Source organism: Aedes aegypti, chromosome 3 (assembly GCF_002204515.2).
Source record: "Aedes aegypti strain LVP_AGWG chromosome 3, AaegL5.0 Primary Assembly, whole genome shotgun sequence".
NCBI lineage: Eukaryota > Metazoa > Arthropoda > Insecta > Diptera > Culicidae > Aedes > Aedes aegypti.
This window is the reverse complement of record NC_035109.1, coordinates 172,927,182-172,941,543: the sequence shown is the minus strand read 5'-3', so window position 1 is coordinate 172,941,543 and position 14,362 is coordinate 172,927,182. Positions and strand designations below refer to the sequence as shown.

At 36.4% G+C, this 14,362-nt stretch overlaps 1 protein-coding gene across 13 annotated transcripts in view; it reads right to left on the bottom strand.

Moving 5' to 3' along the window:
- Positions 1-448: 448 nt before the first annotated feature.
- The window catches only part of LOC5570887, a 299,528-nt gene continuing 285,614 nt past the window's right edge, over positions 449-14,362 (bottom strand). For all 13 annotated transcript variants that reach the window (XM_021852635.1, XM_021852637.1, XM_021852638.1 and 10 more), the window contains 4 exons: positions 12,671-12,961; positions 12,433-12,611; positions 2,380-2,583; positions 449-2,311 (listed from right to left, as the gene is read on the bottom strand). In XM_021852635.1, the coding sequence (XP_021708327.1) occupies positions 1,682-2,311; positions 2,380-2,583; positions 12,433-12,611; positions 12,671-12,961 (1,304 nt within the window). In that variant the 3' untranslated portion in view covers positions 449-1,681. The remainder of the gene's footprint in view (positions 2,312-2,379; positions 2,584-12,432; positions 12,612-12,670; positions 12,962-14,362) is intronic.

The window sequence follows — 14,362 nt, the reverse complement described above, 5'->3', positions numbered from 1 at the left end:
ACATGCAATTGTGAGATCACTTGAAGCAGGGCAAACTTTGTCCAATTTCATCAAATTAAGAGAAAACATCAAAATGATCTAGGAATCAGAGAAGTTAGGCCGACGAATGTAGGGAAAGTGTACCAGTTATGGCCATAGTGGTTTCCTATTTGGCCATATGTGACATTTTGATAACTTTCACATTTCAAGTTTGTTTGAATGCTTTACCATCAAGATATATCTTGAATCTAAGTATTACAACACACAAAGATTTTCAAAATTTGAGAACATTCAAGTAACCACGTATGGCGAAATAGGGAACCACTATGTCCATAACTGGTACACTTACCCTAAGTGCAAAAACAAAACTGATCCATAACACAAAAAACTGTTTCATTGTTCGCCTAAATCATTAATTCATAACTCTTGCATTTCTTTTCGTTCTATTTATTGATCTAACGCATAAACATATTTAGTTATTTGTTTATTTAATGTTTCATTGAACTTTTTTTTCTTGAATTTCTTTTAGCAGCAATATTCAAATAGTGGTTCATCCATTCTTTTTGATATTTACTACTATTCTTAAACTGTACTATCAACATTTTATTGTACATTCTACTTTCTTCTTCGTTCTCTCAGGTTAACTCCCGATCAGTACTCTCACTGACACTCATAGCATCACACTCATTATCAACCCATTCTTAGTTGAATATATCTACCGTCAGACACGCACTCTGAAATTTGTTGTTTTAAATAATAATTTATAAGATATGAAATTCTCTTTAAATTTTAGCAGAACGAAGAGGTTCGAAGAACTGCACGATGCGTTAAGCGACAGATTGCTATCTCTATTTTATACAGTTTTAATGTTTTACCACAATTGCGCTCGATTTGTTTCCTGCATACGAGCAGGGCGTGCTGTCTCAATTAATTTAGAGCTTTATGATGCTTCACTTATTGCTAGCTGAACTATAGGATCTCACATTTTAAATAGATTTTTGAAATTAGTTTGGTTTGTTTTTATTCCTTTATTCAGGAAAAGTTGTCAATATTAATTGAAATCAATCAAAAAATAAGGTGGTGTTTTCTCATTGCGAAACAGTTTTCTTATGTATCAGTTAATGGAGAAATCTACTATCTAACCATGTATGGATTACAGCATGTTTGGTATGCATTTAAACGAACTATGCTTGTTACTACTATCTGACTGCATGTTTCCTATAATTACAAAGATTTTATCATAGATTTCATCGTTTCCGTTTTCCTCACATCAATGGTTTGTACTTGTAACCCTCGGATCGGTCACTTGGTGAAATGATCCAGGTTTTTGAAAAGAACATCTAACGCGACTGGATACGTTTAAGTACCCCCCATTCAAAATCAGGAAGCATAGCAGCACTTTGATCACAAATTTTACCCCATTCGTTTATTGTTGCGCAAAAAATATTAGAATTGTTTGTTTCCAGTGTGTATATTGATAAGGCCTTCTATTTGTTTCTGTGTCAACAAGTTTCGTTCACAAGGTTATTATCGCTTTTTTTATTTACTCATCAAATTATGTACAAACTTAAATCCATGCTTAAAATTGTGCTGCTTTCTTCCTCACTGAGTTTGACTTTGAAGACGAAATTTTGCACAGAAATAACGATCAAAATTTCTATTAAGAAACGACATCACATTGAATGGTTCTATACTTTGAAATTTATTCACTAACCAAACCGATTTCTCTTTGGACATTTGATGCTAGTGTATCACGTATGGCCTTGTGTTCTTCGTTCAGCATCTCCTGAACGGGAGAACCATTGGAACTGTGGTCGGCGGGTGACTCCGTAGGAGGAACGTCGTCGTCCTCTGCTTGATCATGATCGCCGTTTTCCTCCTCATCCTCTGCCGGTTCAGTCTTGTTAGCTGCGGTATCTTTTTCGCCACTGTTCGACTCTTCCTCAGTCTCGACCGCTTCCTCCGGTGTGGATTCCTTTTCCTCTTCAATGCTTTCGTTGCTATCTCGTTTGGTCTGACTGAGTTTGTTGGGAGACTTTCGGATTCTGGGGTCCGTTGCCCGTAGCGATTCCGAATTGCCTATACCGTCTCCGGTTGGCCTCAACACTAGGTAGAGGAGGATGTCCGACAGCGAGATGATACCGATCACCTTTTCTTCTTCATCGACTACGACTAGCCTGTGCACCTCGGCCCGAACGATTCGTTCCATCACTGTGTAGAGGGTTTCGTCCAGCTTGCAATGCTGGACACCTTCAAACCAGGCATTCCGGTGTTCGTTAGCCGTTTTCAGCGAAACATCCAGATCGTTGTAGGTCTTTTCGGCAGCCAAATTCTGTAAAAAGATATTTGAATGAAAATTTGAAGAATTCTTCCTTACACCAGGAAAGCCAAACAACTCACAATCACATCAAATTTGGCGTAGATATCCTTCAGGCGTCGTTCGCTGTCTACGATGGGCAATGCCGAGACCCGCCGGTCGACAAACTTGTGGAGCGCCGTAATGATACTGGTGTCCTCGGTGGCGATTTCAATGTTGTCGTAGCTGCCGATTCGGATTTCACGTAGCGTCTTTTGCATGTACGACGGTTTTGGTAGTTCATTAATCTATATAAGAAATTAAAATGAAAATGTGTTCAATAGTAATCCTTACAGAATGTATGTAGATTGTTGATGAATGGATTGCTATAGACGTAAGTATCGGTTGAAATTACCAGGAAGCCAAGGGTGCACCCCTTAGGATTTATTGAACTTCTTCAAAATTCTTTAAAAGTTTTCTGCGAAGAATGAACGATTCCCCAGGATTTTTTTTCTCATAGGTAGGGGAGATCGGGGCAATATGGGCCGCCTAAGGAAAACGGCATGGAATACATATAAAAACAGCAACAATTATGGTTTAAATGCAAGTGACTTATACTATAAAATGTTATCTTCCATGTTACGTCGATAATTAATGTTCACATCAACTTGCTAATTATTTCAGGAATTTTTTTGGAAAACCATGTTTTTCTACGTGGTCACCAACCATATGGGGCATTATGAGCCACCTCATTCAATCGACTATTTTTTATTTAAAACAGTATAGAGAAGAGTTAGTGGTGAAGAGTACATTATTGGAAAGGAAATTGTATTTGAAATTATTGATTCTGGCGGCTTTTTTAAGATACATAATACATAGTAAACAGACCATGTTATATTAGTACTAAATTTCGATACTTGGTTCAACGTATTTTCTAGCAAAGTGTTCCACTTGTAATGGTGCATAAAGATGACTATGCAGTAAAAAAATAATCTGGTATATTTAGGCAATGCATTTTTATGTTCAAAACATCGTTTGTTTTACTTAAATCTAGGTGGCTCATTTTGCCCCGCCCCTTCATCATGAAAATAATATATTGTTTTTCAATAATTGTGTTTACGAACAAATCTAATTTCGCTCACGAAAGATCAGAAGTTTCAATGGATTGGTAAAATTTACCAGAATTATAAATATAATTGTCTTATAGGCTTAATTAAAAAAATGCCAAAATTATAAGCTTTTCATGAAGAAGGACAGTACATTTTTGTAAATATCTCCAGTGTTCAAACGAATATTCTTACGGTTTTTATTGTGGCGGCTATTTGAGGCATCCTTTAGCAGATCATAATGGTACTAGACACTAAAACACTGTTTTCGAGGTCAAAACCGGGGTGGCTCATATTGCCCCGTATGTTCATATTGCCCCCATTGCCCCTACTTCGAATATTAAATCAGGAATCCCTCCGACGATACATTGGGCCTTATTTAAGATGTTTCAAGGATTCATCCAGTTTCTTTGATTCAGGTCTGCGAAAATCTCCAATCTGCCAAAGATATTCTCCATACGCAAGATATTTTTTAAAAATCCTGGATAAATCCTTACAGTAGGAATGATTTTCTTAGAAAATCCAGGAGCAAACTTAGAGGAATTCTTGAGAACATTTATGTAGCAACCCCTAAAAGTATAATAGGAGAAGTTTCTTGAAGAAACTTTTTGAAATTTGTCATTAAGTAAGTCAGCTCAATGATTATATAAGATAAAGGGTCGATAGCCAATAGCCAATCAGCTAAAAACAAATATTGTATAAAATCGAATAGTAAAGTCAGCAATATTACTATTACCTCATCTAGGTAGTAGCTTTTTATCTTGGTTTTGTAGGACAAAAATATATAAAAAAACACATTTTTTGGGCCACTTTAGGAACACATGGGCACATTAGGGCGATTCAAAATTTATAAATGTTTGAAGATACAATCTCCCATATTTTTCTTACAATCCTTACCATAAAATAGTGAATAATTCTCGCTAAGGCCGGCCCACTATTCACACTTGGTCTTTTAAAATGTTCAAACTTATGCTCATTCTCTACAATTTTTGACTCACTCATACTGACATAACTCAGAAATTTGTTCAACAACCCTTTTGCAACAACATGATTTTGGAAAGAGAAAACATAGGAGCTTCATTTGCAAAAATAAAAATATTTGGCGGTAATATTTAATTTGGCCGCCATATTGGATTTTATCGGAAAACAGGTTCATGGTGTTCGCAATCAACGACTTTGAAAGTTTTTGCGTCATTGGAAAGCTGAGTAAGTTTTATACAAAATATGAAAAAAAAAAACAGAGGTATATGTTTTCTCATAAAAAAATATGTGCGATTTTGTAAAACATTATTTATTGGGCTGGTGCAATTTGCGGTAAAATAATGGTGCTGTTGCGATTACGATATGCTATTGTGAAGGGGTTGTTGAACACATTTTCAAGTTATGACAGTTTGAGTGCGCCAAGAATTCTCGAAAACTTATTCAAATAGTCTCAAGTCAAAAAAGAAAACAAACTTACTTTATCGATTATACGTGTTTTTCAGACGAAATTCTACACGTTCCGCCCTTAACCAACTTGATTTTTCACTTTTAGAACGTTTAATTTCCGAATTTACAAAACGACGTAAGTCAGATTTTCAGCTTTCGCAACCAAAGCGCTGCTTTCACCCCGCCGTAGTGGAGAGAGACATAGTGGCTTAACTACAAATCATAACAAAACACTACTTGAGTCGATTTTACACTGGTACAAAAACGTCGTAAGTAACTGAATAAAACGGCTTACCATTTTGTCATAAATTGTTTGTTGAAAATAATAGAAACTACCTAGTTTTTGAACGCTAATTGTTTGTAGGGGAAGTGGTGGAAAAATGAACAGGGGTGGTAAAATGAACACCGTTCCTTTTACCGAGAAAAAAACAAATTTCAATGATTTTTCAAGTATCACGCACGGACTATGTAAAGATTAAATAGGAGTGTTCGGGTTGAAACGAAGGTCAATTAAAGTGAAACTATCAACGGAAATCAAGATTGTAGAAAACCACGTTTGAAAATTAGAACTGACGTAACTTTTAGCTCGGAGGTCTTGAGGTTTATCAGTTAGGTGAAAATCGTTCTGATATGATATCAAGTTTGATATCTTTAGATTTATTTTTGAATGGGTTACAATTATTAATGGATAAATGTTCGGAAATGTAATGCAAATTTTCAAAACTATTTGTTTTGTTCGCGTTTTTTGCGTGATGTTCATTTTACCACCAACAGCTGTTCATTTAACCACATAGTGCAGGTTAAATTGAACTTTTGCATCGTTTTTTTACTAGCTTTTAGCTATTTTATTCTGAATTCGTGTTGTAGCTATAGATAACATCCCTATTTTCAATGTTGTGCGAAACAACGATACAAATTCCACGTTTTCCAATCAGAAACAAGATGATTTGCTTAAGGTGTTCATTTTACCGCCCCTTCCTCTATGCAAAATTTAAGTGAATTACACGTCGAAAAATTGTTTAAAAGGGGATACATTTTAAAACAGTTTCAGAAGACAGGTTGTGATTTTTCCTAAATTAATTTTCTCAAAATCGTATATGTCGATTTGAAAAAGTAATCGAAAATTGTCAAAAACCGATTAAAAACTGATTTAATCATTACTACCGAGGGGTTCATCAATTTGACCAAGCGAAAGCAGTTTCTTTACTTAGTTAACAAGAGCTTTCTGATGAACATAAATTTGAATAATTTGAAAGACCAAGTGTAAATAGTGGGAAAATCTCAGCGAGAATTACTCAGTGTTCTGTGAATTTTTCAGCTTTCTAGGTGGTGATTTAAAGGTAGTCGAAGGGCAATGTAGGTTTATATGGGTAAATTTTGAAAAAAAACATCGATTTTGCTCCACACCGCTCATTCGGTTCTAGATCAAGTGTGAATGTCCTCCAAAAATTTGAGCTCATTTGGATGAAAACTGATACAGTAATGACCCGATTTTGTCAGCCCCCGATTTTGTCAGCCCCCGATTTAGTCTACCCCCGATTTTATCTAACCCCGATTTTAGCACCTTTTTAGACCCGATTTTGTCTACCCCCTGATTTTAGCACCCTTTTGACCCGATTTTGTCAGCCTTCAAAAATATTTTTTAATGTGGAACATAATGTCTGGACAAACATTTCAAAAGGGCACATCGACATTGGTAAACAATGGCTTTGCAAGACGCTGTGGGGCTCAATTCAACTCGATCACACTCACCAATACCACTATCAGGAAGAGCTAACACTAATCTTCTTGATAGTGGTGTTAGTTTACGTGGGCGGGCTAAAATGGGCTCAACAGCAACGTTTCCGAAAAAAGGCTCAAGACCTCTTGAGCCCTTTTCAAATGTTTGTCCAGATGTAGAAAGTCAGGTATGACATCGGCCACGATAATCTAAAGTATGAATTCACTTCGTATCGCAGTTGTCACAGAACGCAGTTACGTTAGGAATCGTTCCAAACACGTTAGTACTGTAAAGTGTTGGGTTAACTTCGGACTACCAACTCTTAATAGCAGACGCAGAATTTGTTGTACGTAAAATTTGAGCTAAAAAGAAATATTTATTTACTGCAGTTGTTACTAGAGATGGGCAAAAAGAATCGGAGTCGTTCAAAAGATCCGGGTCACTCAAAAGAACGAGTGATCCGTGGCTCATTTTTTGGTGAGAGTGGGTTTATTTGATAAGCACGGATCAGACAAAAGTGACCCGGAGAAATAACAAACCGTTTCATTTCCCTACTCTCCTTCGTTCGATTCTCGGTTTTATTATAACGATTGTTACATGCCTTGCTTGGCGCGCCACACGGCTCGCCAGCTAATTTTAGTGAACCGGATCTTTTGAAGAGCGTACTTACATCGGATGCCTCAGTAATTAGTTAGTAGTTCTAACTCTCAAGAACAAATGGGCAAGCACTATGACCGATTGTACTAATTGCTTGATTTCTCCATAGTAATTCCCATACAAACTTTGAAGGGCTTGTATAGTACAGTAATGTCCCGATTTTGTCAGCCCCATGTTGCATTTAGGGTTGATAAAATCGGAAAAAAAGCTAAAATCGGGAAAACAAAATTCGACTACTTTTCATTTTTATTATCGCCTATAGACTTTGTTTAATGTTTTTGTTATTGTTTACAGCGTTTTTTTTTTTATATATTTGTATGAACCATAATAATATACAAGATTCCTAACGTAACTGCGTTCTGTGACAACTGCGATACGAAGTGAATTCATACTTTAGATTATCGTATAGACGTGACCAATGTCATACCTGACTTTTTACATTATGGTTGTACCTTATACAGTGCTGTTCTGAATAATAGCAGCGCATGTCGATTTTCATACAAAATGCTCAACTTTGACATGCTGTAGTTTTGTTCCCTTCCAAGCAATCGAGCTGAAATTTTCTCCACAGAACTACAAATATGATCAATTTTGTAACTGCAAAATTTCAGTTTTTTCTGAGTCCCTGCCGAAAAGTGAGACACTAGGTGAAATTTTTCGAAAAAATAACAGTTTTTCATTTTAAAATTTTTCTTCTACAAGTATTTTAAACATTTTAGGTTTAGGTGTAAGTTTGATAAGTAGGAGGAGATTGTTCCAATGGTAAGTGATATACAATTTAAAACTATAATGTCAAGCCGAAATTCAAATTTTTAAAACTGCTATTTTTTCGAACAATTTCACATAGTATCTCACTTTCCGGCAGGCGCATAGAAAATTTGTGTTTACAAAATTGGGCATATTTGTAGTTCTGTGGAGAAAATTTCAACACGATTGCTTGAAAGGGAGCAAAACTACAGCATGTCAAAGTTGAGCATTTTGTATGAAAATCGACATGCGCTGCTATTATTCAGAACAGCACTGTATTTCCACATTAAAATAATTTATTTTTGAAGGCTGACAAAATCGGTTCAAAAGGGTGCTAAAATCGGGGGTAGACAAAATCGGGTCTAAAAAGGTGCTAAAATCGGGGGTAGATAAAATCGGGGGTAGACTAAATCGGGGGCTGACAAAATCGGGTCATTACTGTATCAGTTTTCATCCAAATGAGCTCAAATTTTTGGAGGACAGTCACACTTGATCTAGAATCGAATGAGCGTTGTGGAGCAAAATCGATGTTTTGAACCATCTTAGTAAACATAAACTTACCATCCCATAGTGAAAACTCATTCTTCAAACCTTAATGATGGATGTTGCTCAAGAAATAAATCTTTTTTGAGCTTATTTTGTTTGGGATTTTGTAGACGTTTGCAGGGCTATAATCTTGTATGAAGCTAAATAATAGCAAACAAACTCATAAATATCTCTTCTCCTATCCGTCGGATTGAATTATTCAATTCAGCAAATTTCTTTATTATGGTGTGAAGAATAAGTTTTCACTATGGGATGGTAAGTTTGTACTTTCATTCCAGTACTAACGTGTTTGGAACATTTTTCAAAATTTCTCCATAGTAATTTCCATATAGACCTACATCCCCAAGTAACCACTAACTCATTAAATCGCCTTTTAGGCCTTATATGGGTATTATGCGGTTTATATAGGTCCTGTCAGCTCTATGATAACACTATATTAGCACGCAGGGCGATATTTGGTTATTTGGGACGTCTTTGGGCCACCTTTGAATTATCACTTAGAAAGCTGTTAATTTAACAAAACACTATTTATATGGTAAATTTTTTATATTTTTTTATCCCTTCTGAAATTTAGCATGTAATTTCAGGTGAAATTGAGGTTTTTCTTGTCTGTTTTCTATAATGACGAAAATTCTAACAGAAATTCAATTATTTCAACCGTATGAGCTAATTGGAGGGGCCCAGATAGCCGTAGCGATAAACGCGCAGCTATTCAGCATGACCATGCTGAGGGTCGTGGGTTCGAATCCCGCTGGTCGAGGAACTTTTAATAAAGGAAATTTTCTCGATTCCCAGGGCATAGAGTATCTTCGTACCTGCCACACGATATACACATGCAAAAATGGTCAATCGGCAAAGAAAGCTCTCAGATAATAACTGTGGAAGTGCTCATAAGAACACTAAGCTGAGAAGCGGGCTTTGTCCCAGTTGGGACGTAACGCCAGAAAGAAGAAGAAGAGCTAATTGGTACGAGTTCTGAAGATGAAATTTGGTTCGGGGATATATTTCAAGCATCCTCATAAACTTTCAGGTTGACACCATGTTCAAATCCTTGTACCGTGACCTGCTCTAATTCCGTGTGTTGCCTAATACCGTGTATTTGGGAATTATGTGGATTTCTAGCATATTATATTATTTATTTTTCTAAATGATTGTCACAAACATTAAGTAGTATTTAGAAAGCCATGACAAACTTGAACTAAAGTTGCACACACAAACAAGCAAAAATAATGTTAGAATGTAATCGCCTGGTGCCAATACACGGTATTAGGGCACGGTTGCTTATGTGTTCTAAATACCGTGTTTCAGTTATAATTCCATAATGGCGAAGTGAAATATATATTTTATTTCCCTAATCAATCATGCAAACCTCAATACGTTCTTCGATACAAAAGTTTTATTTTTGATGCGCTTCGTTCGTTCAATTGAGAGATGTTTCAAAATGTGACTCAGCAGTCGGGGTCAGATGCACGGTATTTGGAACACTGGTATATTTAACAACATAAACTGTAACTATGGTTAAAATTTTCAAAATGGTTCAAATCATATTTTTTATGCAAATTATATAAAATGGTCTACTATATAAAACATAAAAGACTTGAAAATAATCATACGTTATTTTTATCTGATCGATTGAAACTTGATTTTTTTTTAACCTCACGGTAATAGAGCATGTCACGGTATAGAATTAGAAGTTTATGGATGATTATCAATACTACACCGTACATGATTTTGAAATTTTACATTATTTTCATAGTAATAAACATTCATTAACACAAAAACCTTCTCAACACACAATTCAACAATAGTTACTACAAACAACGTTGATTCTCTGCAGGTTACATTTATATTTGTGCTCCAATAGGAAGGAATTAAATCGTATGACACGGTGTTCAATTTCACCCTACTGATCAATTTTATCCGAATTTACGATACTAAGCTGCCGTGAATCGCAAGTCAGTCCCATCTGTAAAATGTAGAAAATGGGCTGTGCAGTTCCCAAATTCGTTTTACATACGAATACTCAAAAAATTCGAGACGATTGGAACATGTTCAAATCTTAATTAAACTTTCAGAGTTTGCTTTTCACTACGATATCCTTCCGAGAAAAATATAAAGATGAGCAAAATACGGTTCATTTTTGTGTGGCACGGTGCGGAAATCTGTAGTGCGACTGATTTTTGGTTACTTTTCACTTGCTGTTTTTTCCTATTTCTTTCCAAACAAATCATATTATCTCATTAGTGCAGCTGAAAGAACATTGGAAGATATGTTGAAAACCAACATTAACTCAATTTTGACGAAAATGCAGATGGGACTGACTTGCGATTCACGGCAGTAAAACTAAGAGAAAATATTTTAAAAAATATATCGAAAACTCTATATGCACCACAGATACGTCAAATGAAAGCCCATCAATCCCTATTTTGTATGGAAAATATCGAAACTGAGCAGAAATAATATTTTTCGCGTTAAATTTTGCAGTGGTTAATATTGGGCACCAGAACCAATTTCAGTCACATCTTTAACTCCGGTTTTCTTAATTGGCCAATTGCATTGATTTCTTATAAAAGTGGCCAAAGCGGCCATGAACCGAGTGAATTGGCGATATAGGGTAACGGTTGTATTCTGGACCCCTCACACACTTAAAAAAAAATTACGGATTATGGTGAAATTTCACCGTAATCTCAACAGCTGAAGCTTCGGTGAAAAATCACCGAACAATCTGTAAAATCTTTGAACGAAATCATAAAGAAAAATAAGAAAATGGCACAGACCGGGGATCGAACTCCCGACCTACCGATCAGGAAGTAGGCTTGCTACCACTAAGCCAGCTTACATTGCTTGTTAGTGGTGTGCAAAATCTTCAACAAAAGGAAGCTCATGCCTGCCAGAGCGACTATCACACGATTTCACAGTAGTTCGGTGAAAATAATGCTGTTACCGAACTGTTCGTTAGTATTTCACAGGGTTACAGTAAAATTGTTTGTTTCACGGATTTTTTCCGGTAAAATAATAGATTTCACGGATTTTCTCCGGTAAAATGATTGATTTCACGGATTTTGTCGGTAAAATAGTAGATTTCACAGGATAATCTGTAATTTTATTGTTTACAGTTCAATTTCGGTGATTTATTTCACAGGATTCTGCGATTTATTTTAAGTGTGCAAGGAAGTGTTTTTGGGGTTTTCGTTCCATATCATTTTTACACAGCATAACCAAGTCAACGTCTTTGAGATAAAAATACTCACATGGTAATATAAAGTCCAAAATACTTCGAAAATAATGGAATTGTAATAAGCTATTTTTCATTATTGTGGACACCCGAATACATTTTGGACCCACAAAGTATATATTTTGGACCTTTGGCTTTTATATTTGATAGGAGACAAAGCCTAAGATACTGTTTGTTTAATATGCTTGAGCATAGTCCAATCAATCTATTAACAATGGAAAGCTGAAGGAATTTTATGCTTTTATCCCAGCAATTTGGAAAAAAGGTTTGTTTACATTCCGATCATTTCTGACAGTTTCAATTTCAGTGTGTAACGTGTTGGAACCGATTGAATTTAATTAATTTCAGTCATTATTAAAACATTTTCATTGCGCAAACGGTTGGAGCAAGTGTAATACACTCCTATCTTTCCAAATAACATGCAAACTGAGTTGGTCTTTTGATTTAAACTGGGAAATTTGTTGGAAAATGATCAAGAGGATCCAAAATATATTGGTTACCCTATTGTTGGCGATGTTATATCAAGTTGATTGATGTAGAAGCAAATAAAAAAAATAATCTTTGGAATACCTTAGGCAACTATGTAAAATGTTTTTTGGTAAGATCGAATCAATTGGCAGTTTGTTGAAAAATGCTGTTATCTTGTCGAGCAAACCCAACGACGACTAAACTGCTGCCTATAGCAATCATAATAAAACATAGTGGTCAGGATACTTACATATAAAAACAAAAACCTAAGTATTCTTTTGTGGGTTAATATGTACAAAACATTTCCGGTTTGTGGGTCAATCACCGGTAATCGATGGATACGGTTGTGGATAAGCGTTTTGATGGCATCGTACAACGATGCGTCTGGCCCAATACTAACTAGCTTCTTAACCTCCTCTTGCAGGACACCTGAAATGAAGATAAACGTATTGATACTTGGAATAAAATACTAGCAAACAGTAATATACTTCGCCACGTCTCGAGCTTGTGCTCCTCTAGCTCGTCCATCGACGAGTTGGGCGATTTGTAGTACATCTTCAGGATCTTGATGAAGTCGGTGATTGTCAGCATGCCGACGAATTCCTGCCGCTTCGAGTCCCAGAGCGGTGCTGCCCGGACGCCATTGTAGACGAGCGCGTAAAATGCCTTCTTGACGAGTAGCTGAGTATCGAAGACAACCAACTTGGCCGACGTCGGCACCAAATCGTAGCACTTGTGGAATCGGAAGAACTTGACAAAGATCTGCGACTCGTCTTCTTCTGTGGATGAGAGAACGGGATAGGAGTTAGAACAAGTGACTAGCAGTGAGGTTCTGTACATAAGGTTGAAAAGAGTTTCCGTGTCCGTGTGTTTGCATCCGAAGCGGTACCTTTCCTTAGCAGATTGGCCAGCAACCGCTTCCAAGCGCTGGAAACCGACTCAAACTCTTTGATGCTTTCGAGCGGGTAGGTCTCGGTGTTGAAGAGATCGTGGTCTCCTGCCCCGAGCACCAACCGACCGGCGTAGTTCGAGTAGAAATGCAACGTTGGCCATGGCTCTCGGTTGGGCCGCTGGCCACCGTACGAGCCATTGTGGCTTCTATTCCTGTGGTAGCTAATTTTCTCAAAGTACGGATTCACATAACACACTGCGGTTCCGGTGGAGACGATAGATAAAGACACAGATAAAGACTTTGGAATTGTCCAGTGGTTTGAGACGACTGTGTCATGTATGTAAAGTGTTGTGAACGAAATGAACAGTCTATGCATGCTATGTGGCGTTTGATGGTGAATTCCGCATGGATCTGAGATGAATACAGAGAATATTCTATATTGTTTTCTGACTTGTGGTTTCATCCCGTTCATATGTCATGGTGGCCACTCAGAATCAAAAAATAAATTCCATTTTTTTTCGGTGTGAAATATCATACCAATCCAAAACATGATGACATCTTAATAGACTTTATTAGCTTTGTTTTGCTTGAAAAATTTTGTGGAAATATCTTGAATATGTTTTGCTTAGTAGGAACCAACGTGATCAATTTTTTTTTATCGGCTCGATTCAATGCCCTTCAATTGATTATTGCACCTTTGTAAAATAATTCTTTTCTACAAGTTTAAAATGTTTTACATGCGTTAATTCTTCACAAATCCACATTTAACAATACGTATGATTATGAAAATATTGCTATTGCAACATGTAGTGCAATTCTTGTACAAAATGTTGATTATAAAATACAATAAATATTTGGAATAGTGTCATGAAACTTTAAAAGTTTAATTTAAATTCATAACATTATAAAACAAATCGATAATAAATCTTCGAGCTGTTTAGTAGAATACCTATAAGTAGATGAAAAAATCGAATTTAGTACTATACAATTTAATTCCACTAGAGTCTGTATCCTTTGACAGATACGCGTATTTCGACCTCAACTGTAAGGCCGTCTTCAGTGTCGTGTACTAAGTCGAGTCGCGCTGGTCGAGGATCTTTTCGTAAAGGAAATTTTCTCGATTCCCACACGATATACACATGCAAAAATGGTCAATCGGCAAAGAAAGCTCTCAGTTAATAACTGTGGAAGTGCTCATAAGAACACTAATCTGAGAAGCAGGCTTTGTCCCAGTTGGGACGTAATGCCGTAACCCGGGGCAAATTGATCACAAAGGAGAATGGGTTAC